This window comes from Piliocolobus tephrosceles, chromosome 12 (assembly GCF_002776525.5).
Source record: "Piliocolobus tephrosceles isolate RC106 chromosome 12, ASM277652v3, whole genome shotgun sequence".
In the NCBI taxonomy this organism is placed as follows: domain Eukaryota; kingdom Metazoa; phylum Chordata; class Mammalia; order Primates; family Cercopithecidae; genus Piliocolobus; species Piliocolobus tephrosceles.
This window is the reverse complement of record NC_045445.1, coordinates 99,089,731-99,115,393: the sequence shown is the minus strand read 5'-3', so window position 1 is coordinate 99,115,393 and position 25,663 is coordinate 99,089,731. Positions and strand designations below refer to the sequence as shown.

The window sequence follows — 25,663 nt, the reverse complement described above, 5'->3', positions numbered from 1 at the left end:
CAGATACCAAGCCAAAGTCCTCATGCTGTTTTGGTTACTTTGATAACTCTATCAATTAGCACCCTGGTTCCACTGGCCATGAAAGTGAGTTGAGTCAGGAACTTCCAGATTTGAGCAGATGCTGGGAATAAGAGGGCTACAAGAGATACACCTCAAGCAAATATCTACAACCCAGTGAAGATGGAGCTGTATCCACTGGGAATAAAGAGTCAGAAGGAGGTGTTAGAATCTGAATTCATGCTTGTCTCCACAGCTTTCCCTGTGCCTTTCTGCCATGCCCAACCTTCCTGTATTTTTCTCATAACTCTCAAACTTCATTTCGATATAGTAGATTTGTTGGGGTTCTTACAGTTCCATTTCCCACATCCTTCACCACCCCTTTTATTGTCTAGCTCTCAGCAGAGTTGGGATAGAGTTTTTTCTTTGTTGTCCTTCCTGCATGGTAGACAACTTCAAGTTTTAACCTGCTGTAAACAGGAACCAAAGCAGTGGATCACTAAATGAAATGAGTGCAAGGATGAGATTCAAAACAACACAGGCACTGCCCAATCAGATTGGCTGTCAGACATAGCACTGGGGCAGTGTCCTGGAGCCTCCTGGTATTCCATTTGCTGGATCATGGGTAAGTTCAGGAGTTTCTAGGGTAGGGTGAGGTGGGGGAGGAGAGTCCTCAGGAAAGAAGTGGTTCTTTATCTGTAGCTACTGAAGTATTTCAGTATTTAACAAACTGGTATGGCATATAGATGCATACCAACAGAATAGCTGCCCTGAATAAGTGTCCCAGGGGTCGACTAAGAGTATACTAAAGCATAGTGTGGTCCTGGATAGATACTATCCAGTACTTAGATAGGAGGGCTACTCCAACAACATTTGCTTTTTGACCCTGGACTTAGTTAAGTGGGAAAACAAAATAGAAGCAAAATGAAGGCACAAGTTGCTAGATAGAAAGTTCCTACAAATGTTGATTAATTATCAGGGCTTCTGCTGTAATGTACTGTCAGACAAATAGGTGAAATGGGATGTGAAAGAGTTTATGTGACTTACTGGGAGATCTAGAATGGATGAACCAGTACAAGAAGCGAAGCAGGGTGCAGGTATGGAAGTAAGAAGTGACATATAATAGGCTCTTAGTAGTTGCTGTTGAATGCAAGTAAAGTTTAAATGACCACAGGATGAATATCTGCTGATGTGTGTTAGGCATAATGTTGAATTTTTTATATATGTGGTTCCAGCCTTGCAAAAATACAATATATCCCTGTAAAACTGAAATACATTTTTTAATGGGATTATTTTCAAGTCCTGTGATATATACCAATAGCCCTGCCCCATTTCTTTGAGTGCTTATTTATTTCCTTAGGCTGTTGCCAATTAGTGAGCCCTCATGCAGCTGTAATATTACTAAAGCAGTACTTCAAGGTCTGTGCATGAGATTTCTTCCTATCCTTTTTCCCCTTGTGTTTTTGTTAGTGTTTAACTAGTTCACTTAATCAGTTACTGTTCAGCCCCCTAGGTAAATTTCTAATGGCATATTGGTTAGGGCTTTAAATAAACATTATTCTCAACAGATTTTTTTTCTTGTATTTTAAGGGGTTTTCCAGTTTAAAGCATCATGTGATTTTTAGAAAAAAAATTAGAAAGTGGTTTCCATAATGGGAACTGAGTTAAATACATTCATTTATATGCCTGCTCATTCAAGCAGTGTGTTTCTAAAGACCTGTTGTTAAATCTTTAGACCTGAGTATAACCCTACGGGAAAGCTGTTTCAGTGTTGACTTTTTTCTCTGACTGGTTTACTGTATGTTTTTCCTGGACTCAGGCAATGCAAATTAGCCTTTTGGGGGCTTTTTGTTCTGTCATTCAAGTTGAGATCTAATTGTACTTTAACTTGAATAATTTTTCTGTTAGAACATTAAGTTATTTTATATATAACATTTACTATGCCTTCAAAATTTGAGATAAGTTTTACTTTTTTTTTCTTGTAGAGACAAAAATCTAGACTCACATAAGTACCCCAACCTGACATGTAGGCTCATTGTTTAATTTTACTCTGCCTTCCTTGGCAACATATTTACACGCCAGAAGCTTAGCTCTTAATGCCTTGTTTTTTGAAAAACCTTTTGCATTTCGTTACTTTGCGCATCATTAGTTGATGGGTAGATCATTTCTGCTGCCATTCTTGACAGTTAAATTTTAAAAATTTATTTTTTTCTACTAAGTTTTAAAAATGCTAAGAAAAGAAACCAGCTAGATGTGGAATATGACCAACGACTTAAGCTGTTTGTCATCAAGTCAGCTATAGATATCTTGATGAAAGTGTGTGAACAAGTTAAAACTTTTTCATTGATGAAACCTAAAATAGTAGCAATGGCTGTCATCATCATCATTATTATACATTTTAAAATATATTGTTTTTCCTATTCTAAAAAGTAGGATGAATATTTTTAAATTCAGAGCCCGCACTTGTGTCAGTTAACCATTTAGAGGTCTTCATGTGCTAAAAGTTTTCAAAATATTGCGCAGGGGCCACTGGCATTGTAAAAATTGGGAAATAGTCTGGTCAGATCAATGTTTCAGAAAGTATTCTGCTTATCTCAAAATATTCTATTATTGCGTTTTTATCATAGGATGCATTAAAAATTGGTAAGAATTTCTTTATCTGATTTTCACAATAATATCAATTGACCTACACTGAGCAGTCTCTATAATGAACACACACTAAAGATGGCAAGTTTGCCAGAGAAAGCATGGAGGGTAGAAAAGAATAAAAGAAATAAAGCGTGTCAAACTCTGATACTGGTGCCTTATTTCTTAATCTAAATTATAATTAAATCTTTTTTTAGTATGAGGACTGAATCATAACCACCAGCCCTCTAGTGCTCAAAGGAAGTAACTGTACATGGAATAAAAAAAAAAGTGCCTCCCTTGGAAGTGCTGATAAAGCATTTGAGAAACACATGAACTTTCATTAAAAGTTAATAACATGGCACCAGCCATGCAATCCATAGAACTATACATTTTTATGTACCAAAAAAGATAATATCTTTGCTAAATTGACTGCTAAATACTATAGCTGCTAAAGTGTAAAATAATCTAACAGATAATGTAAATCATACTAGATAATACAAGTGAATTCTGTAGTGATCTTCAGATACTGTTACAGGTAAAATTGTGTTTACAAATGAGCAACTTGGAAGGAGGCTTTAGAGGTTGGGCACATTACCCTCTTTGAGTGAGATAGACATACTTTTCTGAAAGTTTAATCAAATAAGACAGTCACAGTTGGGCCACAAATGGTTTTTTGCTTCTTACAGCAGTGTAGCTCATGGCCACTTAATACAGTCAGTTGCCACTTCATTTTCAATCCTTCTCCTTAATTAATGCTAGATTAGTTCATCAAGTGGGTGAGATAATATAACAATGATGAACTGAAAGCATACAGGTCCCATGCAATGCCTCACCTTTCATAAAGTTTTGTTGTATTAACATTTCAGGGCATATCGAACCTTAAGAATTGATGCGAGTAATACCATTTCAAAGCTCTACACATAGGGTCCAATTATTACAGCACACTGTGACTGGGTTAATGTTTAACAGTGGCTGTCTTTCACGTTCCCTTACGGAATCCTCCCAATTTAAGGAGTTGGGAGATAGCAGTTTTATTCTTCTTTACCGAACTGGCCTTATTGTGCAATTAATTAAGACCTGCTTTAAAATAGCCTTCACAACCCTTTAAAACCATGGAAACATCATAGTGAATTTATTGTCAGGCTGAAATAGCTACTTTCATCCAGGTTGGATTAATGAGTATCAGAGTTGTTGTTGCTTTCTGGGTAGAGCATTACTACTCAGAAACAACTCATTTTCTTGACTATACTCTGGGTTTTCAAAGTGGTGAGGTGCTGTTAAAGAACCGACCTTGTATAGTAAGTTCACATGCAGTTCAGTTTTTCACATTTTTCTTTAATTATGACTTGTACATGAAGCATAAAACATGTGTACAGTTTAAAGAATAATTATTAAGTGAACGCTCAGATAAACCACCTCCCAGATCAAGAAAAATGACCAGCATTCCAGAAACCCTGCCCTTGCCATGTGCCCCTCCCACACGGCAGTCCTCTACTCTGGATAGCTTCTGTCTTTACTTTTGCCATTTCCTTGCTTCTCTTTGAAATGTAATCACTTACATTTGTATTCTAAAATGATATAACTTGCTTGCCTGTTTTTGAACTTAGAGGCATAGAATCGTAATGAATGTTACGTGCATTTTTGTGTCCGGTATCTTTCACTCAGCATTAGGTTTGTGAGACTTTACCCACGTTGCTATCCAGTGTATTTTTTAAAAAGCCTTTTTTATATTTGCTTTTTCCCTTTTATACTTAGGACCCCTGTAACTCTAAATTCTTTTGGGTATTTCTACTTTGCCTTCTTGGACTTTCTGCTAAATGAAGATTAAGACTTGTCTGGACCCAGGTTTCCTGAGCTGACCCGACTGCCACCAGTTTGATGGCATTTGTTTAGATGAGACTACATCTTTAAGGCTTCTGTGCCCGGTGAAAAGTCTTCCTTTCTCCCAGGCTGGTCCAAAGGTCTGGTCACGTGACTCCAGCAGTGACATCACATTCTGACCGCCAGGGAACACTGGTAGTTCTTTAGGTGGCGTTTGTTGCTGTGAAAGGCAGAGAATGCAGCAAGTGCCCTTCTAAAGCACTTCAGACTGGGGCTGCTTTTGTAAAAGCTCCCCAACCTAAATGACCAAATGCGGGCTGCCAAGGTTATTTCTTCCTTGAGGCAGAAAAAAAGAAAACTGTGATTGAAGGTAAGCAGACTTGAGCCCGACCAAGGACTGAGGCATGCCCCCCCGGGAGCAGGGGGTCTGGAGAATCGCACGCAGTCTGTTGTAGGATTCTAATCACTGCCTGCTCTTTGAGAGGGGGCTGACAATTGCGTTTCTAAGGAAACCGGACTACAAAGGAGGAGGATGCAGTGCTCATGTTACCTAGTGATGTAATAGGATTCTTTCTTTCCTGCTAGAAGCTGTTGCAGATCTTCATTTTGCCTTAATATCCTTAAAGGTGGGGGCCTTATCTGATAGCTAGTGTAACATTAGATAGCTATCAGATGATTTTTAAAATCAGTTTCACAAAATCCTGTTTTTCCCCTTCTGAAAGGAAAACTCTTAAACCAGAGCAAATTCAACTGGAGCATTAACCTGCCTTAAAAAGTAAATATCTGGTTGTTTGGTGTCCTGTGTTCATGTCAGCATGGGACTTGAGAATTGAAACAGCTTGCCCTCCCCCACCTCCACACACACATACTTTATCCTTTTTCTGCACTCATTTCCTAGCTGGCTTTTTCCCTCTAAGCTCTCAAGAAACACACCAGCTTTCATCTTTATCGGTATGACACTGACATGATAGGAAATGCTGGGCTAGTGATTCAGCAGCCATCCATTTTACAGTCAGGTACGAATGAAGATATGGAAAGGACCTTGGTTTGGGGTTTTAAGATTAACTTGCTCACCTTTTCCACTCCACCCCCACCCCACCCCCACCCTACAGATGATTTGGACTCTGCAGAGTTTTTTCTTTCAAATATGCACCTTGCCTGTGAAAGGCGTGCTGACTTAAGTATTCAAAAGACTTACAACTGGTCAACCAATTGTAAGTACAGCTTGGGGTGTTCCTTCAAACTTTCCCCATAAGAGTGCTAAAGTTGTCTGTTTGGAGTTTACAGTGAAGATGGGGATGCAGATGGGAGGAGAGGGAGTCAGTTTAGGCCCACTTGGGCCTCCTCTGCGGAGGGATTCATTACCAAACAGTCTGGAGGAAGCCTTGTCCCTGCCAAGGTTGGTGCTGCAAATGTGAGCTTTGGCTGGGTGAATCAGATGATGACATTACTCTGCACTTTTCCCCAGTGTGCATTTGCATAGATTCCTCAGTACTGTTTTGTATTTTGTGTTTAATAGCAAAATCTTATTCCATCAGATGATGTTGCTGAAATATTTTGTCAAGTTTAAGCCTTGTGTGAGTATAGCTTGTGAGTTTAAAACTTTCTCCCCCATTCCCACCGTTCATCAAACAAATTTTGGTTCAGTTGATATTTACTGATTCTTGGATATGTGCTAGACACCGTAGAGAAGGGAACGATGAATCAGATATCGGGCTACCAGCAAAGAGCTTCTAGTCTAGAAAGGAAGATAAAGCATATGCAAAAGTAATTGTAATAAAAGTACCCAAAGCAAAGTAGATAAGGGACTATGGTGGGTGGGCAGGTGGATATGTTTCTTCCAGTTGAAGGATCAGAGAGGGACATTTCATCACTGAATCATGCACTGTTCTTTAAATCTCTGCTTGTAAATCTTAGACTGTGCTGCATACTTAGAGCTCCTACAAGCCTGTTACGTCAGAGATCAAGTCTTATTCCTATTGAAGGGAAATTTGTACATTCCAGCGAACTTGTGAAGAGGCCCACATGCTTTATTTGGAGTCTCCAGTCAGGCAAAAACCACTTCATAGGATTGAATTATTGCCTTATAAATGTAAAATGGTTCTTGATGTGATATGGCTGCAAGTGTCTTTGACCCTTTTCTCTCCCTTCCACAAACTGAAATACCTAAGCTGCTCCAACCTCCTTTTTGTCTTTTGTTTCATAAATCCTTTCCCATTGCACATCAACTCCTGTTGTTTCTCTCTTTGTACTGTCACTCTCATCTGTCACTTTCCATTCACACTGCCTTTAGCCACTCATCATTTTGTGCCTACACCACAGAAACCTCTGAATGTAATGGATGTTCCTACCAGGTGACTGTATTCCTTTATCAACCCCAACTGTAGTCATCTGATAGTTTAAGGGCCTGCCTTTTGGAACCAAAAAGAACGTGTTAAAAATGTTAAGAGTTTCTGAAGTACTAATGTCTGTTTCTTGTTCAATACAGAGGACAAGTCGTACAATGGTGGAGGAATAGGTTATTCAAATAGGATCATGGACTTCTTGGAGGAGCCAATCCCTGGTGTAGGGACCTATGATGATTTCAATACAATTGACTGGGTGAGAGAGAAGTCTCGAGACCGGGATAGGCACCGAGAGGTAAGACAAAAGATGACACTTTTGTAAGTGTTAGGAAATACAGGGGAAGAAATTGAAGATACATATTCTTTCTGTTCTTTCCTTTCTTCAACCCTGGATGTGACTGAATCTGGTTTCTGTTGGCAATATAGGGTTTCATTTTTAAATTTGTTTTTAAAGACATCTTGCACATAATATTTTGAATTACACTTTAAGTTCTAGGGTACATGTGCACAACGTGCAGGTTTGTTACATATGTATACATGTGCCATGTTGGTGCTTGCACGTAATTTTTATCCTAAATTTTAAAAATTGTATTTAATGATTTATCTTCCTATAGTAAATAGTCAAAAAGGATCCTTACAGCAAAAAGGGATATAGATGCCTCTGAAGAGAGGTGAAAACAAACTTGGAGGAAGGTGGCAAAATAAATGTCAAAGATCTTCCTTTCCCATCTCATTTCTCTTTTATAGTTTTTTCCTTAATGCAGGATATTCATAACAAAGAAAAGTAAATGGTTTTCTGTTAAAGGAATAAAAGAAAAAAATCTCAGAGCCCTAGTGTTTACTGAGTTTACAAAGTAAACTCCTTGTGATTATTGCTCTTGTGCAACCATAAAACCAAAGTAAACTTATGCTTTCAACTCCAACAAAACCACAAGACCAGTTAAATTCAAATTGGGGACATTAACTTAATGTGATAGGTAATAGATGGCACTTATGGCTATAGCACAGGTTCTTTTGAATTTAGCAAGAGGATTTCCCCACTTCTCTCTTTTTGAAGTACTGTGAAAACTTCTCAGAGAGACCTGGCAAGGTCATTTGCCTTTAACTTGTTGCTGTGTATCATTTAAATTAGGGAATCACAATTTCTGGTTTGTAGAAGGGCCACATGGAGAGCTTATTAAAAAAATAGGTGTCCAACCCCAGAGATTCTCAGTAGGTGGTTCTCTGGTGAGTCACTTCTTCAACCCACAATAGATATTTTTTTTTTTTCTTTCTTACTATTTCTGCTTGGACTCCAGATTTGAAATGTGATTTTTTAAGCTGCCCCATTCTCTCCCAAGTTCATGATTTCCTCCTCCTAGAACCAAGCAAATGTCTTGAGTAGTCAGATGGAGATTGCCTTTCATTCTTAAGCCTTTCCAGCTCCTGACTGGTTTTCTCAAGACCACCTGAACCCAGGAGTCAGGTTGTCCCAAGTACAGGTTTTGAGAAATTCCTTCTTAATCCTTGGATATTTGGTGATCCCACTGAGTTTTCTTGCCACAACTCGAAAAGTTGATCACTATAAAGCATTTCATGTTTTTCATAAGATTTCTGCCATTTGGGAACATACACGCATATTCTTTTCATCGTTATGTATCAATTCATCAGGCAGGCTTTAGAATTTCTGCCATGTGTAATTTACCAGTTTGTCATCAGTCGCATATTCAACATATTATCCAGATTATGAGAGTCACCTGTGAGATGACAAGTGCACACTTCCTTTTATATTAATGGTTGCATCCGAGGCAAATGACGCCAATTAGTAATCCAAAACCAGTTAAATTGTGTTTATCAAATAGCCCAAGGGGGCTTTTTTTTTTTTTTTTTTTTTTTGCATTAACTGTTCATTATCAGAAGGGAAACAGTGTCACAGGGAAAAATGTAACTGTTCCTTTTCAGTACTGAAATTGGAAACTTAGAGTCACATTTTTAAAAATGCTTTTGAAATTTTCAGAATAATTGATTGTTTGTGATGTTACTGTCGATAAGGTGGGGTAACTAAGTTGCTATTTCAAAGATAAGAAATAGAGGTACAGAGAAAGGGGAGGTACCAGTGACAAAACTGTCAGAATGTTGATTTTTAAAATGTAGGCCCTGAAGGGTTAAATTGTCAAGTCTAGAACTTACAAGATAGAACTTTCTGCACCTCCTGATAGCCTTGATGTTACCAGCAGGTTTTTGAAAATGAAAAGAGATACATTGTTGCTATCACTTAGTATCTGTGGCCACTGTACAATTAGAGGTTTGTGGGATTAAGTCTGGGAATTCGCCTGACCTGAACCACAGCCCCCAGGTATTAAGCCTCAGTTTGTACTTTTATCACTCAAATAAGCCTGTGTTTGTTTATTATTTGAAAAACATTGAAACTATTTGCTGTGAGTCAAGAGATTGTCCTTGGAATATCTGATGTCCAGGACAGAAAGATACCACTGCAATAAGCAAAACAAGTTGATGCTGTAAGAAATGAGCAGCTTGGGCGGAAGCTCTGAATAAGGGACTTGTGGGCATTACAATACTGTAGATGAAGGTGGGGTTTCAGTAAACCTCAAAGTTGTTAGTGAAACTGGTTGAGCTAAAGATTATGTGAAAAGGAGCTCTAAATTGGTCCCTATTCTCCAGTGATGTGTCTTTGTATTTCTTTGTTGAACAGTTTTTAAGTAAAAAAAGGGTGTGCCGGGCGCAGTGGCTCACGCCTGTAAGCCCAGCACTTTGGGAGGCCGAGACGGGCGGATCACTAGGTCAGGAGATCGAGACCATCCTGGCTAACACGGTGAAACCCCGTCTCTACTAAAAAAATACAAAAAAGTAGCCGGGCGAGGTGGCCGGCGCCTGTAGTCCCAGCTACTCAGGAGGCTGAGGCAGGAGAATGGCGTGAACCTGGGAGGCGGAGCTTGCAGTGAGCTGAGATCCGGCCACTGCACTCCAGCCTGGGCGACAGAGCCAGACTCCGTCTCAAAAAAAAAAAAAAAGAAAAGAAAAAAGAAAAAAGAGTGTGTGTAGAGTGTACCAATGTTTTCTCATTTTCCTCTAGATTACCAATAAAAGCAAAGAGTCAACATGGGCCTTAATTCACAGTGTGAGTGATGCTTTTTCCGGCTGGTTGTTGATGCTCCTTATTGGGCTTTTATCAGGTATGGTAAACTGTTAGTTTTCAAAACAAATCTCCTAAAATTGTGGTATGTCTCTCCCGTAAGTCCTGAGCTGAGTCAGGTACTGTGTTTTCCTATTTTTCTACCTTAAATGAATTGCTGGTGAACCTTGTAGAAGCTTGATGTCCCCATCTGTAAAGGGTACTAATACCTGCAATTCTTACCTTAAATAAATGAGGAAATGCATTTAAATGTATTTTGTACACTATAAAATACTGTATCCATTTTAAGGTGATGTTAGCCCTTTGGTGCTTGTTTTGAGGAAGAGCCCTTCTGTTGGAGACAGTTTTTTTTTTTTTTTTCTCTTAAATGTATACTGCATGGGTTTTAGGAGATAAGATGTGGAAGAGGACTTCCTGAGACATTTTGTGGGTGTTTCTTAAACATCTACTCTCTCATTTGGTGATGCAGAAAAGCATGTAAGATATGGCTCATACCCCCAAGAAGCTTATGATCTCATTCTTTCACAGTGGCTGGGGGTGGAATGGTGCCACCTTGCCCTATAAACTCCATCAATCTCCCCCGCCACTCCAAATAATATACAGTCTCACTAAAAATGGTGTAGTTGCTGTACAAATACAGTTTTCAACCAAGTTCCCAAGAAGGTTTCTCACCCAGTGGAGGAAGCAGAGGGCCAAGGACACTAGATAGAGATGGTAAGAGCTGTGTCCTTATGGCATTAAAGGATAGGGCCTAGGCAAATCTGTAATCTTGAGCTGAAAGAGAAGTTAGGTGGAAACCTGGAGGTGAAAGGTATACAGTGGTAGTTAACAGCGAGTAGATGCTCTAGTTTTAGGCTGCCTGGATTTGAATCCAAGCCCCACCACTTGATAGTTTTGTGGCTTTGAGCAAGTTTCTTAACCCCTGGAAGCCTTAGTTTACTGCTCTGTAAAATGGTGATAATCAAAGTCCCTATGTTAGAAGTTTGCTGTGAGGATTAAATGAGATATAGCACATAATAGCACTTATTAAGCACAGCAGCCAGTTGTTAATGTTGCTGCTGCTGCCGTTACCAAGAGAGAATAATTCATGAGCCATGAAGTAGAACGTGACTGTAGCAAATGAGGAATGGCTTATCTATAGCTGGGTTTTCAAAAATTGTGTAGGGCAGGGATTGGCAAACTTATGCTGTAAAGAAGCCAGATAGTAAATATTTTAGGATTTGTGGGTCAAGTGTTCTCTGTAGCACCCACTCCATTCTGCTGATGTGGCATGAAAGCAGCCATAGACCATAGGTAAACAAACAAGCCTAGCTGTGACCAGAAAAACTTTATTTGCAAAAATAGGAGATGGGCAGGATTTGGCCCTTGGGCTATAGTTTGCCAACCCATGGCCTGGGGTGTTAACTCTGCCCCTTCTGGCTCTTACAGGAGAGAGAACATGGTCTGGCTGTTTGGAGCTGCCTAATAATAGACTGGGTGGTCTGTAATGCTAAGTATTGCAGAGAGGCTGAGGAAAAGGAAGATGGCTGAGAAAAGATTATATGACCTAGCAGTTAGGAACACAGCAGTTACCTTGAAAAGCCATCTCAGAAAAATATTAGGAGCTAAATCTATTCGGGTTGGTGCAAAAGTAATTGCATTACTTTTAATGGCAAAAACCGCAATTGCTTTTGCACCAGCCTAATAGATTTCAAGGGAAGGCAACCACTGTAGAAGTTTTGGTAGTCATAGGAGAGAGAGGAAAGGTAAAGGCTTGAAATGATAACAAGGACAAGGGACAGCATTTTATTCTTCAGGGTAGGGGAAACCTAATAAAATTTGTGACCAGAGAAGAAAGAACTGACTCTGGGGAGGAGGAGAGGTAGAAGGAGAAGACAGGATTGAGGGTACCAGTGTTAGGTGAAATAAGACATGCACACATGAAACAACCAGAGAATAAGCCAAACTGTATAACATCATGGTAATTTTCTGAATCCAGGCAGTAAGAGTTAGAAGGCAGAGAAGATTGTGGACCGGAGTGGCCAAGATTAGGTGTCAAACAATGTGTTAGATTTGACTAGATTCTTCAAATATGTAAATAACCTGTGTTAACACTTTTAGCACCTACCAAAACATACACATGACATGGCCTCCCGCCTGTTGGAATGTAGGCATAATATCCTCAAACTTTTAATGTATTTCTTGTCACTAGGTGGTCAGTGAATATTTTTCTTTCCCTTGTACACACAGGGTATTTTGTTTTTAGGCATTGGAGAGCAACAATAGAAGCAGTGTGTCTGAATGCTGGAACAGTCTGGGAATTCAGAGACTGAATTTTATGATGGCTTTACTGTTTCCCTAAAGCATGATTCTGGGCCATTTAATTTCTTTATGCCAGAGTTTCTTCATCTGGAGGACAGAAATGATGAGAAGGCCAGAATCTAAAGTACTATAACTGTCTTAACCCTATCAGTCTATTAGCCACAGTGCATAAGACCCCAGTTCACGATTCCATTTCCCCATCATTTTCTTTGGTGAATGTTCTGTGTATAATACTGTTTGCTCTTTCTCAGTAAGAAAACTTCAGGATGTTCATGTCCTAGGTTCGGGAGGCTTCAACATGTCTATAGCTTCATCTCACCTTCCATGAACATCACAGTTTGTGCTTTGATAAATTCAGCTCCTTTAGCCTAGAATGCCTTCCTGCCATTACTCAAATTCCCTTGTCCATGGAGCACAATCCTGCTATCAGGGCTTAGCCCTTCTCCCCATAATCTTCGTCAGCTCTCCTCTCTAAGCAATCTCAAATAAACATCATAGAATATTCCTCAATGTTGGGCAATTCACATTTTCTGAATCTTGTATATATGTATATAGGTGAAAATAAAAGAATCTTTAATAAACTTGACTCTTTAGGGATTAGTATTCATAAAGTTGAAGTCAAAATAGTGTTTTTGTCCTCTTAGTTCAGCGTAAAGACAGGCCCACTAGCCCCTTGCTCCCACTCACCCATTTTGCTTTCCCTAAGTCCCTTCTATATAGAAATTCTACAGATGGCAATGTTTAGTGCAGAGATAATAAGTGAAAATCAAGCAAACACACAATGAGAAAAAGGTTACAGGTGGAATGGGGAAGTATGTGCTCATCTGTTGCTTTGATTCCTTTCCCCTCATTTTCTCTGACAAAGCTTATTCTGAGGACCAAAGAACAGTTTCCGAGATTCAGTTTAACTTTGGCCTTTCCCTCCCTCCCCACAAATCAGGTTCATTAGCTGGTTTGATAGACATCTCTGCTCATTGGATGACAGACTTAAAAGAAGGTATATGCACAGGGGGATTCTGGTTTAACCATGAACATTGTTGCTGGAACTCTGATCATGTCACCTTTGAAGAGAGAGACAAATGTCCAGAGTGGAATAGTTGGTCCCAGCTTATCATCAGCACAGATGAGGTAACGTGTAGTGATGTTTTATGAGCCATTGACTTTTATTCTTACATTTATTTTGTTTCTTATACTGTGCTCACAGCAATTGCGGAATCTTCCTTTATTTTCCTTTCCACAGAAAGGGGAACCAGTACCAGCTGCCTTTCTCTGTGGTTTAAGTGCAGCTCTATTTCCATCTCTGCTGATGTGTGGAGTCATTTGACGCTTATGTTTAAAATGGTTTTTTGTTAGCTTTAATAAGCCTGGTGTTTCTTCTTTGGTACTAGTACATAGTGTGACTGAATTTCTCTTTTTCTAATAATTTCAAAAGAAGTGTCAGAGGCAGCCAACAGGCGAGCTATAATTTCTAATGAAGGATGGAGTGGGTTAAAAATGTGCTTATGCATATAGATACAAAAAGTGATTTTCCCTGAGCATTACATTAGAACATTGAAAAAAGTACAATGCATTCCACATCAAAATAACAGAAACCCAGGAATAAAATTGCCTATCATCCCATTTTGTGATCAGATCAATATTTTAATTTGTCCTTGTCTTCTAGCACTTTTTTTTTTTTCTTGAGACAGGGTCTTTCCCTGTCACCCAGGCTGGACTACAGTGACACGACCATAGCTCACCGCTACAGCCTCGACCTCCTAGCCTCAAGCAATGCTCCCACCAATCCTCCTCAGGAGTAGCTGGGACTAAAGGCGTGCACCACCACACCTAGATTATTTACTTACTTACTTATTTATTTATTTTGTAAAAATGGAGTCTTACTGTGTTGCCTAGGCTGGTCTCTAACTCTTTGGCTCAAGTGACCCTCCTGCCTTGGCCTTCCAGAATGCTGAGATTACAGGCATGAGCTACTGTGCTTGGCCTAGCATATGTTTCTTGATGCTAAGGTAACTTTGCTTATTTTTCAGTTCCTTACCTTTCTTTTACCACTCAGTTATATGTTTGATCTCTCCCACTGAAAACAAAAGCACACAAAGCAAAAAAACTCTCAGCTCCCAATTCCACCCTGACTTCCGCCAACAAAGACAGGTACCATCTTAGTTCACTACTCATCTATTTTGTTAGTGAGGGAAACAAGACTAGGATGTATGTTTGTACTTTTAAACATTTATATTACCCACCTTGGTCTACAAACAATTTGAGGTGGCATGTGCACACACATACACAAACACAAACAGTCCAGGGAAAAGGAGGATAGGAAAAGAATAAAGATAGAAATAGGAGTGTTTGTATACATATATGACTATGCATATTGGCTTAGGTAAAGGGTTCAATAAAAGGGATAGATACATGCTGTATGTTTGGGAGGGTTTAGGTCTATGCTTCTCAAACTAGGGTAAGGTCAGCATGCCAGAGGGTAGGTGAAACCATAGGACAAACGTTATTTGCCTTCCCAGAGCATTACTTTTTTCTGAATATTTGGCATTTTTTTCAAAAATTATGTGTAAATAATCATTTAAAATGGAATGCAAAATTTCATACTTGTTAAGAAAAAACAAAATCTTTCAGCTCTGCTGCCGGGTACCCTGTCCCATACTCTGATGCCTTTGTTTACTCTCTCGTAGATTAGGAGAACTTAGGTAGAAAAGTTTGAGAAGTCCTGCGACTTAGGGTGAGAGAGAGAGGGAGAGAGAGAATTTCCCTTGCTTTGGGGAGATTCTTTTATTTTAAATATAATTGGCCAGGCATGGTGGTCTGTAATCCCAGCACTTTGGGAGGCCGAGGTGGGTGGATCACCTGAGGTCAAGAGTTTGAGACCAGCCTGGCAAACATGGTGAAACCCTGTCTCTACACACACAAAAAAATATAATATATATATATATTGATGCCAGGTGTGGTGGCGAGCACCTGTAATCCCAGCTACTCGGGAGGCTGAAGAAGGAGAATCACTTGAACCTGGGAGGCAGAGGTTGCAGTGAGCCGTGATCGTGCCACTGCACTCCAGCCTGGGCGACAGAGTGAGACTCTAACTCAAAAAAAAAAAAAATCCTCTCCTCCAAGGACTGAGTGAGGTGTGCCTCATGCCTGGAATCCCAGCACTTTGGGAGGCTGAGGAGGGAGGATCCCTTGGGGCCAGGAGTTTGAGGCCAGCCTGGGCAATATAGCAAGACCCCTGTGTCTAAAAATAAAAAAACTGGGCATGGTAGCAACCACCTATAGTCCCAGCTACTCGGAAGGTGAGGTGGGAGGATTCCCTGAACTCAGGAGATCCAGGCTGTAATGAGCAATGATAGTGCCACTGCACTCCAGCCTGGGCAATGGAATGAGATCCTGTCACACACACACACACATACACACACACACACACACACACACACACACACACACAAAAGTAGTTACAGATTCATAGGAAGTTGCAAAACAGTGTACAAGGAGGTCCTCAGTACCTTTCCCCCGAGCCTTCCCTCCCTCAGTGGCAACAGCTTGCATAACTGTAGTACCACAGCAAAACCAGAAAATTGACATAGGTACAATCCACAGGCTTTATTTCACCAGTTTTACACACATTGATTTATGTATGTATTTGTGTGTGTGTGTGTATGCACACACGCATGTAGTTCATTGCAATTTTATCCCATGTGGACATTTGTTTAACCACCACCACAGTCAAGATTTAGAACTGTTCTATCACTGCAGGGCTCCCTCATGCTGCCCCTTTATATGTGTGTAAGTGTTCCAACAGTTACTTTAAAACTGGAGCTTGAGATTTGCTCTGGTGACAAATTTCTCCGGCTCTTCTTTTTATGAATGAAATCCTTCCCTGGGGAAAGAGTCCTCTAGGTTTCATTTTTTTTTTTTTTTTTTTTGAGATGGAGTCTCGCTCTGTCGCCCAGGCTGGAGTGCAGTGGCACGATCTTGGCTCACTGCAAGCTCTGTCTCCCGGATTCACGCCATTCTCCTGCCTCAGCCTCCCGAGTAGCTGGGACTACAGGTGCCCGCCACCACGCCTAGCTAATTTTGTTGTATTTTTAGTAGAGATGGGGTTTCACCATGTTAGCCAGGATGGTCTTGATCTCCTGACCTCGTGATCCACCTGCCTCGGCCTCCTCTAGGTTTTAAGAAGCCTTCTCCAAATGGCAGGAAATTGGCCTCCTGGTCTCTGCCTCTGGCCAGTTTGAGTTACTTTTCCTTTCACTCCTTTACCCTCTATGTTTCCTACCTCTGCAGTCTTCTTCCTCCTTAGCGACATTGGAAAGGCAAAGAAATAGCAATCATGTGTTCCTCTGAGGGCCTAAGATAATGGAAAACCTGTGTCAAATTTACAACTCAGAAAAATCCTGAGCATTCTGGTTCTCTTTGTCTAGGTCAGTGAGTTACTTTAATAGTGTTTTGTGTTTTGAAAAGTCAAAAGTCCATTGAGTTTTGTATTTTATGTAAGTTGAGTGAGTTGCAATTCCTAATATTTCTACCAGTAAGCATAACTTCCTAATCAAAATTGCTTTTTTTGTAAGACATGACTATTTGCAGGCCCTTTAATATGGATGAATCTTTCCTGCTGGTCAGAGCTAGATTTCTTTTGTGGCATGCTTCATTTATCACAGGGGAATAGTCTCAAAAAGTATATTCTTTCCATTTTAAAAATAGTTGTTTCCATTTTATTTATTTGTATCTGGTATTGCCAGGGTCCGAAACTTTCTACTTATATGGTTGTTGCTGAGTCTGTGGTACTAAAATTTCTTGAAGATGTAGTTATATGTGGACTCTAAAAAAGAAAGTTGAGTAAACAGAACCAGAGAGCAGAATGGTGGTTATGTGGGGCATGGAGGAGGAGGAAATGGGGAGAAGTGAGCCAAAGGGTACAAATTTGCAGTAAGGTAGGGTGAATAAGTCTAGAGAGCTAATGTACAGTAGAGTTAATAATGCTGTATACTAAAAATTTGCTAAGAGTAGATTTTAGATGCTCTTAACCTCACATACAAAGAAAGGTAACTATGGAAGGTGATATGCGTGTAAGTTTATTTCAATGTGGTAACAATTTCACTGTGTATGTATATAAAACATCATGTTGTACACCTTAAATACATACAATAAAAAATTTTAAAAAGTAAAGAAAAACCAAACACTCAAAATTTTGTTACTATAAACTATGAGAATTTGACACCAAGGTAGGTAGCCAAAGGTGAGTTTAGTGGAACTTTAGATCTGCTCTTCACTTGAAATGTGAAGCCAAGGTTCAGCCATTCCAAAAAAGGGGGAGGAGGTGCTCTTAAGACTTGGTAAAATGACATGGAATTGTATATATTTGACTACAAAACCCATCAAAGCACTCATATAGAAAGAGAATTTTGTTTCAAGGTTTTCAGTTTGCTCTTTTCCTTGTTCATCCTTAGAATCCATGGTAAATTTCCTTTGGGTATAGCAAAGCATCTCATTTTCAGTACTAAGTGGCCTGACAGTGTTTCGGTAGTTGACAATTCAGAAAGAAACATCTTGAACAATTTAATCTTGGTGTTTTTTTTTTTTTTTTGGACTTTTTTTCCTGAAGAAAACATTACTCAGAAGAGCTGCATGTCTCACTGAAGCCATCTAGGCTAACACAAGCTTCTTTTCCCCCCTGTTCCAGGGAGCCTTTGCCTACATAGTCAATTATTTCATGTACGTCCTCTGGGCTCTCCTATTTGCCTTCCTTGCCGTATCTCTTGTCAAGGTGTTTGCGCCTTATGCCTGTGGCTCTGGAATCCCTGAGGTGAGTCTGTTAAAATGGTTTATAAATGGTTACAATATGAATACTTTTTGATTAAAATCTCTTAATATGTATTCCAGCACATACCACAATTTGATGAATGTTAAACAGGATCGGATCCTGAGGCCGTTTAAGGCCTAGGTCTTTCCACAAGTCCCTCTCAGCCTGGGCTACCTGGAAATTAAAGGGAGTTGATTCTTAGCCTCCTGAGGGTTCCTGTTGAGCCAGGCGCTGGAAAACCTCCCCTGTTCACTATCCAAAAAGCTTCCAGAGTATATCCCAAGATTCTGAAAAAGCAATGTTATTGTCAGCTTTTTCAGAGCAAAAGAAAGAAAATCATTTGGTACCTTTCCCACAGTATGATTTAGGCTACATGGGGTGGTTAAAACCCTGTTTCTAACTACTTTTGGCTTAGATTGCATGACAGTGACTGAAGACACTGAGACTTAGATTACCAGGATGACTTTGCCCTTCCCCGTTTCCTGACCAGGTAATAAGTCACTTTTTTTTTTTTTTTTTTTAAAGCCAGGGAATCAAGACTATACCTAACCTTTAAGGTTGTTTCAGGGACATTAGCCTTGTCTTCTCAAAACATGCCTCTTGGGCTACCACGTTGTAACATGAGGCAAACACCTATCCCTCCCTCACCAGCTCCTCCTTCATAGATGCACACTCTCATACTTACAATACATCCTTGTCCAGCTATCACTCCCCTCCCCCTAAAAAGAGGGAGAACATGAAACCTTAAAGAAGAGTTCTTGCTTTCTTCGGCTCCTGGGCTCCCTTCCAAACAGGGATCACTGTAGGTCAAGCATTTATATGTCACTTATTCCAAAGGTGCAGTTTCTATAATGAAGTCCAGATTTTTGCTTTTTAACCTTGTTGACTTCCTTAGTCTATATTCAATCTTTCTTTCTTTGACCTGCAGATAAAAACTATCTTGAGTGGTTTCATTATTAGGGGCTATTTGGGTAAGTGGACTCTGGTTATCAAAACCATCACCTTGGTGCTGGCAGTGTCGTCTGGTTTGAGCCTGGGCAAAGAGGGCCCTCTAGTGCACGTGGCTTGCTGCTGTGGGAACATCCTGTGCCACTGCTTCAACAAATACAGGAAGAATGAAGCCAAGCGCAGAGAGGTAATAATGAATGGCCTTAATAGTCTCTTTTTGGTTGTGACCATAAATGATACAGTCTTAGGGGGTAAGAATTTGAGGGTTCTACCAATGTTAATGCAAACACCCTTTGACCCAGCAATTCCACTTGTAGGAATTTATCCTACAGACATCCTAGCATGTGTGTGCACAAAGGTGTATAAGGATAGTGCAGCATCTGTCAACATAGTAAAAAACTGAAGCAACGAAAATGTCCATCAACAGGGAACTGATCTAATAAATACTATTCTGTTCATACTGTAGAATACTTTGCAACCATTAAATGAGACAACCTTATATATATTGACTTGGAATTCTGGCTATGAAACACCATTAGATTTTAAAAGCCAGTTTCTGAATAATGTATATAATATAATTCATATTTTTTTAAAGTGTACATGCACTTATTGATAGAAAATGTCTGGAAAGTGGTTTTACCCCAAACTGGTTTTACTTTTTTTTTTTTTTTTTGAGACAGGGTCTCACTTTGTCACCCAGACTGCAGTGCAGTGGCATGATCATGGCTCACTGCAGCCTCGACCTCCCTGGGCTCAGATGATCCTCCCACCTCAGCCTCCCAAGTAGCTGAAACTACAGGCACACACCACCATACCCAGCTAATTTTTGTATTTTTTGTAGAGACGGGGTTTCACTATGTTGCCCAGGCTGGTCTCGAACTCCTGCGCTCAAGCCATCCTCCTGCCTCAGTCTCCCAAAGTGCTGGGATTACAGGCATGAAACACCATGCCTGGCCTATGCCAAACTGTTAAAAATGTTTATCTATGGTGAGTGGGAGAGTGAGGGGTAGTGAAGGAGAAGTAAGAATTTTAACTTTTTATTGTATATAATTGTATTCAAGTATATATTGCTTCTCTTACAAAGTAAGTAACAGAAAGAATAGATTTTAAAAGAAGTTGTTTATTGCTATGGAATAGTACATATAAGTACAGTGTATGTTTCAGATGTTGGTTTTTTCACCTTCTATTTCTATCTAACATTATACTTGAATTAGTTTCTCTCTGTATTGGACCTCTCTCTACCTTTTGTTTCAGCCCAGCTAAATTAGTCCCACCACGGCAACTCTGTAGTGGTTGTCATGGTTATGCAGTTGTTAATGTATGCTGTTTTGAGGAGGAAGGACTTTTTTAAAAAAAATGTTCCAAGTCATTGGTTTACTTTTTTCTTGCTATGATTAAGGGCCTAAGAAAATAATGGCTCTTGCTTTATTTTCTTTGAATTACAAAGAAGTCACATATGGAATGGGTCAAGATCAAGGTCATTTCATTTAAAAGGATTTTTCACAAAACAGGAACCTAATGATTTCTTATGAAAACCAAAAAAAAATTAACCACAAGACCCAGAAGAAAACTCAAAGATACTGAGATTTCAAATATAGAATAAATTTTGATGGTTCAGTTCAAGGGAGAAAGGTCCTGGCACAGTTAGAAAAGAGAGGAAAGCTAGCAGGAGAGAAGATGGGGAAATATGAATAGATTGTTTAACTAACTGTCATGCAGTAGAGGGACTTAAAGGCAGTGTTAAATTGGTGAGGTTGTTAAATGGGAATGATGTTCAACAGAAGGGAAGAGTTGAAAAAACATTTTTTTTTCTAGAAAGGCTTTATTAGAACAGTTATGAAATTTGAATGAGATTTATAGATCATATAACAGTTGTTAGTGTAAATTTCCTATTTTGGTCATTGAACTGTGATTATGGAAGAGACTGTCTTTGCTTTTAGGACAAAAAAGCATTTATATCCTAAATGCACTGAAACATTTCAGGGTACATGAGCCTTATATGTGCAACTGACTTTTCTGAGTGAAATTCCAATTCTTCAGAAAAAAATAGAGAATCATAAAACAAATGCAGTAATGGTAGCAATTACAGAATCTACATGAAGATATGTAGGAATTCTTTGTGCTGTTCTACCACCTTTTCTGTGTTTGAAATTTTTAAAGAAAATATTATAATGGTTAACAGTGAAGTGGTGATTGTTGCTGGTTTTGCATGGATGAAGGTGAGTTTGAAACTACAGATTGCTGGGGACTTTCATTCTAAAAATTGGCATTTTTGTTCAAATAGTTTCTAATAAAATAAGAAGGGAATTTGATTTGGCTGTTTCTCTATACAGATGCCATGTATTTCTCCGGCTAGGCTCATATGAATATAGTCATGTCTCAATGACAGGGATACGTTATGAGAAATGCATTGTTAGGAGATTTCCTCACTATGCCAGCATTATAGATTGGACTTACAGAAACTTAGATGGTCTAGCCTACTACACACCTAGGCTTTTATAGCCTACGGCTCTTAGGCTACAAACATGTACAGTATGCGACTATACTGAATACTGTGAGCAATTGTAACACATTGGTAAATATTTGTGCATCTAAACATAGAAAAAGTGCGGTAAAAATATAATTTTATGGGGCCACCGTGTTGTATGTGGTCTATCATTGACTGAAACATTGTTATGTGGTGCATGACAGTATTTGAATCTTTTTTTTTTTTTTTTTTTTTTTTTTGGAGACAAGGTCTCAGTCTGTTGGCCAGGCTGGAATGCAGTAGTGTGATCTCAGTTCACTGCAACCTCCATCACCTGGGCTTGAGCAATTCTCCTATCTCAGCCTCTCGAGTAGCTAAGACTACAGGCACATACCATTATACCCAGCTAATTTTTAGAATTTTTTTGTAGAGACTGGGTTTTGCCACGTTGCCTAGGCTAGTGTTGAATTCCTGGGCTCAAGTGATCCTCCTGCCTCAGCCTCCTAAAGTGCTGGGATTACAGGCATGAACCACCACAACCGGCTAGTATTTGGATCTTAAATTTACTTTCTAGTACTTATTTAGACTTTCCAGTTATTTTTTCCTGTTGCTTTCATCATCAGTGGCAACCTTTTTTGTCTTATGGCCTTGTCAAAGTGGGCAGATGGTTGAGAGTAAAACAGACTTGAGAAAGAAGGGTGTAGACAGACTCCACTCTGCAATATAAAATTAAAGCAAGCTAGCCACCCCGATTCTTTCTTTCTCTTAATTCATCCTAAATGTATTTACTGAAATCCCCTTTCTCAAGTTGCATGTTGGCTGTCCTCATCTTAAATGAAAGCCATTGTAGCTAGGAATTTCAAAGCCCTTACAGCTAGCACCAGAGACTCCACTCTCTCCTCTCCATCATTTTCCTGAGCCATCCTACTCTCCCAGATAATCCCGTATGCTTATTTTGCCAAGGACCTTTTTATTCTTCAAAACTCATAATTTGTTCAACTTTCTTTAAAATATTTCTTTACTTCTTCAAATCATCTCTCTCCATAGCAACCAGAATCCAATGAAAGGACTTGGTCCATCTGTTAATTTTGGTTTGTTTGCCATTACTAGTGTTTGTCATGTACATTTTACATGTACACACACACCTACACAGAGATGGAGGTCTCTAAGTATCACTATTCTCTTTCTCTCTTTATCACTTTTTCCCTTTGGCTCCTTCTTCCTCTCCCACTCTCTCCTAGTCCCTTTCCTTGCCATATCTTAAGTCTTCTCTTAAAAATCTAGTCACCTCCCTATTTCTGTGTCCACAGGTTATTAGGCATGGAGTAGGACACAGGGTATGGGAGACTCTAAATACCTATTGCATGAATACTTGCAGCTGCTGAATAACTGTGAACCAATTGTGACTTCAGTTTTATGTCATTAGAGCCTTCTTGAATATCTCATTTAAAAAGCATTCCTTTACAAAGTGCTATATAAATATATCACTGTAAGTACATCATTTAGATGGTGAACAAATAGGTTTAGAAACTCAAATGCAGTTACTGAATTGGGAGTATGGGAGATGGGGGGCATAGTTTAGAATAAAGCACATGGCTAAATGAATTACAAAGGAAAGGTCCTCTTACCTGGTCAAGCATGTGAACTATGCATGTGTATTCAAAATTCAGCATACAGTGTTTGAATTTTGTTTTTGATGATATGGAGCATATGAAGGTATTTTTAAATGTTCAGTAACTACTAACATTTCTTATAAAAATGTGATTGAGTGGAGGAAAGCAGCATTATTCTATCACTAATTTTGAGTTTTGGATTGTAGGTCTTGTCGGCTGCAGCAGCAGCTGGTGTCTCTGTAGCCTTTGGAGCACCTATAGGTGGAGTATTATTCAGCCTTGAAGAGGTAACAACTTTTCATTGTACAGCATGTGCATGTTTTTGTGTCAGGAACTTTGTACATTGCAGCGCAATAATTTTGCACATAATGTACAATATCTGTGTATATCCCAGTCCCTGAGTGCTCTCCCCAGCTTGGTGCTTTACCATGTGACTAGAAATCCAATGGGCAGTTTTCATCCATGAGTTGACTCTCATGTCTGCAGCACAGCTTTTCACCTGAAACAGTTTCTACATATTGACTTAAGTTTGCTTTCTCACCTTCTTTCTTCTAGGTCAGCTACTATTTTCCCCTGAAAACACTGTGGCGTTCATTCTTTGCTGCCTTGGTGGCAGCATTCACTCTACGCTCCATCAATCCATTTGGGAATAGCCGCCTGGTACTATTTTATGTGGAGTTTCACACCCCATGGCATCTCTTTGAGCTCGTGCCATTCATTCTGCTGGGCATATTTGGTGGTCTGTGGGGAGCGCTGTTTATCCGCACAAACATTGCCTGGTGTCGGAAACGAAAGACCACCCAATTGGGCAAGTATCCTGTCATAGAGGTACTCGTCGTGACAGCCATCACTGCCATCCTGGCTTTCCCCAATGAATACACTCGGATGAGCACAAGTGAGCTCATTTCTGAGCTGTTTAATGACTGTGGCCTTCTGGACTCTTCCAAGCTCTGTGATTATGAGAACCGTTTCAACACAAGCAAGGGGGGTGAACTGCCTGACAGACCGGCTGGCGTGGGAGTCTACAGTGCAATGTGGCAGCTGGCTTTAACACTGATACTGAAAATTGTCATTACTATATTCACCTTTGGCATGAAGGTGAGGAATTCTTTTGGGACTCAGTGGCTGCATGTGTGGCTGTGGGTTTTGGAGGGCAGAGCTCAGGTATCATACAATCCTGATAGCTCATATGGTGCTTTCAAATCCCCCTCACATTATTCCCCCACCCCTAAAGCCTCTTTTACCCCACATGTTCTCATAATTTGCTAGACAGTTATACCTCTATCTCAAATTGTCTAAGCCTTAAGCTATCCAAATGCCAGCCTCAGTGATGAAATTTTAGGAAGAATGTTTTCTCCTTTTCTGTGGAAAACATATTTTGCCCCTCAAAAACGATGGTGAGGTATTTATTCCAGTACATTTTATATTAAAATAATATCTGGCCAGCACAGTGTTACTCCTTATAGGGTGGCTTTAGAGTTTACCAATAAAGCACAATCTTGATTGAACCAGAGAAGTTGCTGGGATTTGACCATTTTGACTGCTAAAATGGCAATTTCCTGTGGTTCAACCCAATATATAGCTAAATATAGTTTTTACAGTTGGTATCAATGTTCAATTGTCAAGAAGTGGGATCCACTTCACAAGTTATCCTTAGTTAATATTTAAGCTATCAAAAGTGGACATCAGGCTGGCATGTTTTACTTTCAGTACCTGTTACTATTTCCATGTTTCAGAAGAAGCCAGAAAAGAAAATTTGTTGAAGTATTTTCCTCCTCCCTTCTAGGTTTTTGTTTGTTTGTTTCTTTTCTTTAGTACCCTAACTACCAAGTTACTTTCCTCTATTCTCTAGAGAAATGGAGACTCAAGCCAGAAGAGATAGCAACTCAGTTTAGGCATTACTGTAATCTCTAAGATGATGCCATCCATCCTCTCAATACGGGGAAGGGATGGAGACCCTGGGAAGTTTTGCAGTGCTTCTTCAGTTAATTTTCACCTCATGCCTGCATTCTTTCACTTAAAGGGAATTTGTAAACCATCAGAACACCAGATTCAAATGCATTCAAAAATCAAACACAGGCTGTTTAAAAAGAATCTGCTGTTTTGGTTGTCCTTATCATCATTTCCCTCTCTCAGTACAGAATATTAAGAATTTACTATAGTATCCTAGGAGTCAAGAAAAACAGTAGGGAGATAGATGAGCTTTCCTTTTTTGGTTAATCGTGTAGCCATAGTCATGATCTTATTAAAACTTTTTAATTGTTTAATCTTTCTTGATATTGTTACAAAATAGACTGAAACCTCATATGCTATATCCTTTTTGTGTGAGCAATGGGCTAAGATTCAATATATGAGCATGGTTATGAGCATTCCATTTAAATCCCAGCACCAGTTAAATCTTGACCTTGGGTGGGCTACTTAACCTCTCTGAACCTTAGATTCTTTGGCATTTGGGAATAATAATACCTGTCTCCTGGGGTTATAAAGAACCCATGAATCTTGCATGTAGAGCATCCAGCATAGAACATGGTAGGTACTCAATAAACGGTAGTCATTGTTGATAAGAATTCAAAATTGGTAGAAAATGTCTGCATATATGAGAAACTC

At 39.5% G+C, this 25,663-nt stretch overlaps 1 protein-coding gene across 2 annotated transcripts in view; it reads left to right on the top strand.

The window, feature by feature from the left end:
* Nucleotides 1–25,663, top strand: part of CLCN5 (chloride voltage-gated channel 5) — a 163,927-nt gene that overhangs the window by 127,430 nt on the left and 10,834 nt on the right. For both annotated transcript variants that reach the window (XM_023202013.3, XM_023202014.3), the window contains exons 5-11: nucleotides 6,935–7,086; nucleotides 9,865–9,964; nucleotides 13,166–13,353; nucleotides 17,909–18,031; nucleotides 18,957–19,163; nucleotides 23,263–23,343; nucleotides 23,612–24,154. In XM_023202013.3, coding sequence (XP_023057781.1) covers nucleotides 6,935–7,086; nucleotides 9,865–9,964; nucleotides 13,166–13,353; nucleotides 17,909–18,031; nucleotides 18,957–19,163; nucleotides 23,263–23,343; nucleotides 23,612–24,154 — 1,394 coding nt within the window. The remainder of the gene's footprint in view (nucleotides 1–6,934; nucleotides 7,087–9,864; nucleotides 9,965–13,165; nucleotides 13,354–17,908; nucleotides 18,032–18,956; nucleotides 19,164–23,262; nucleotides 23,344–23,611; nucleotides 24,155–25,663) is intronic.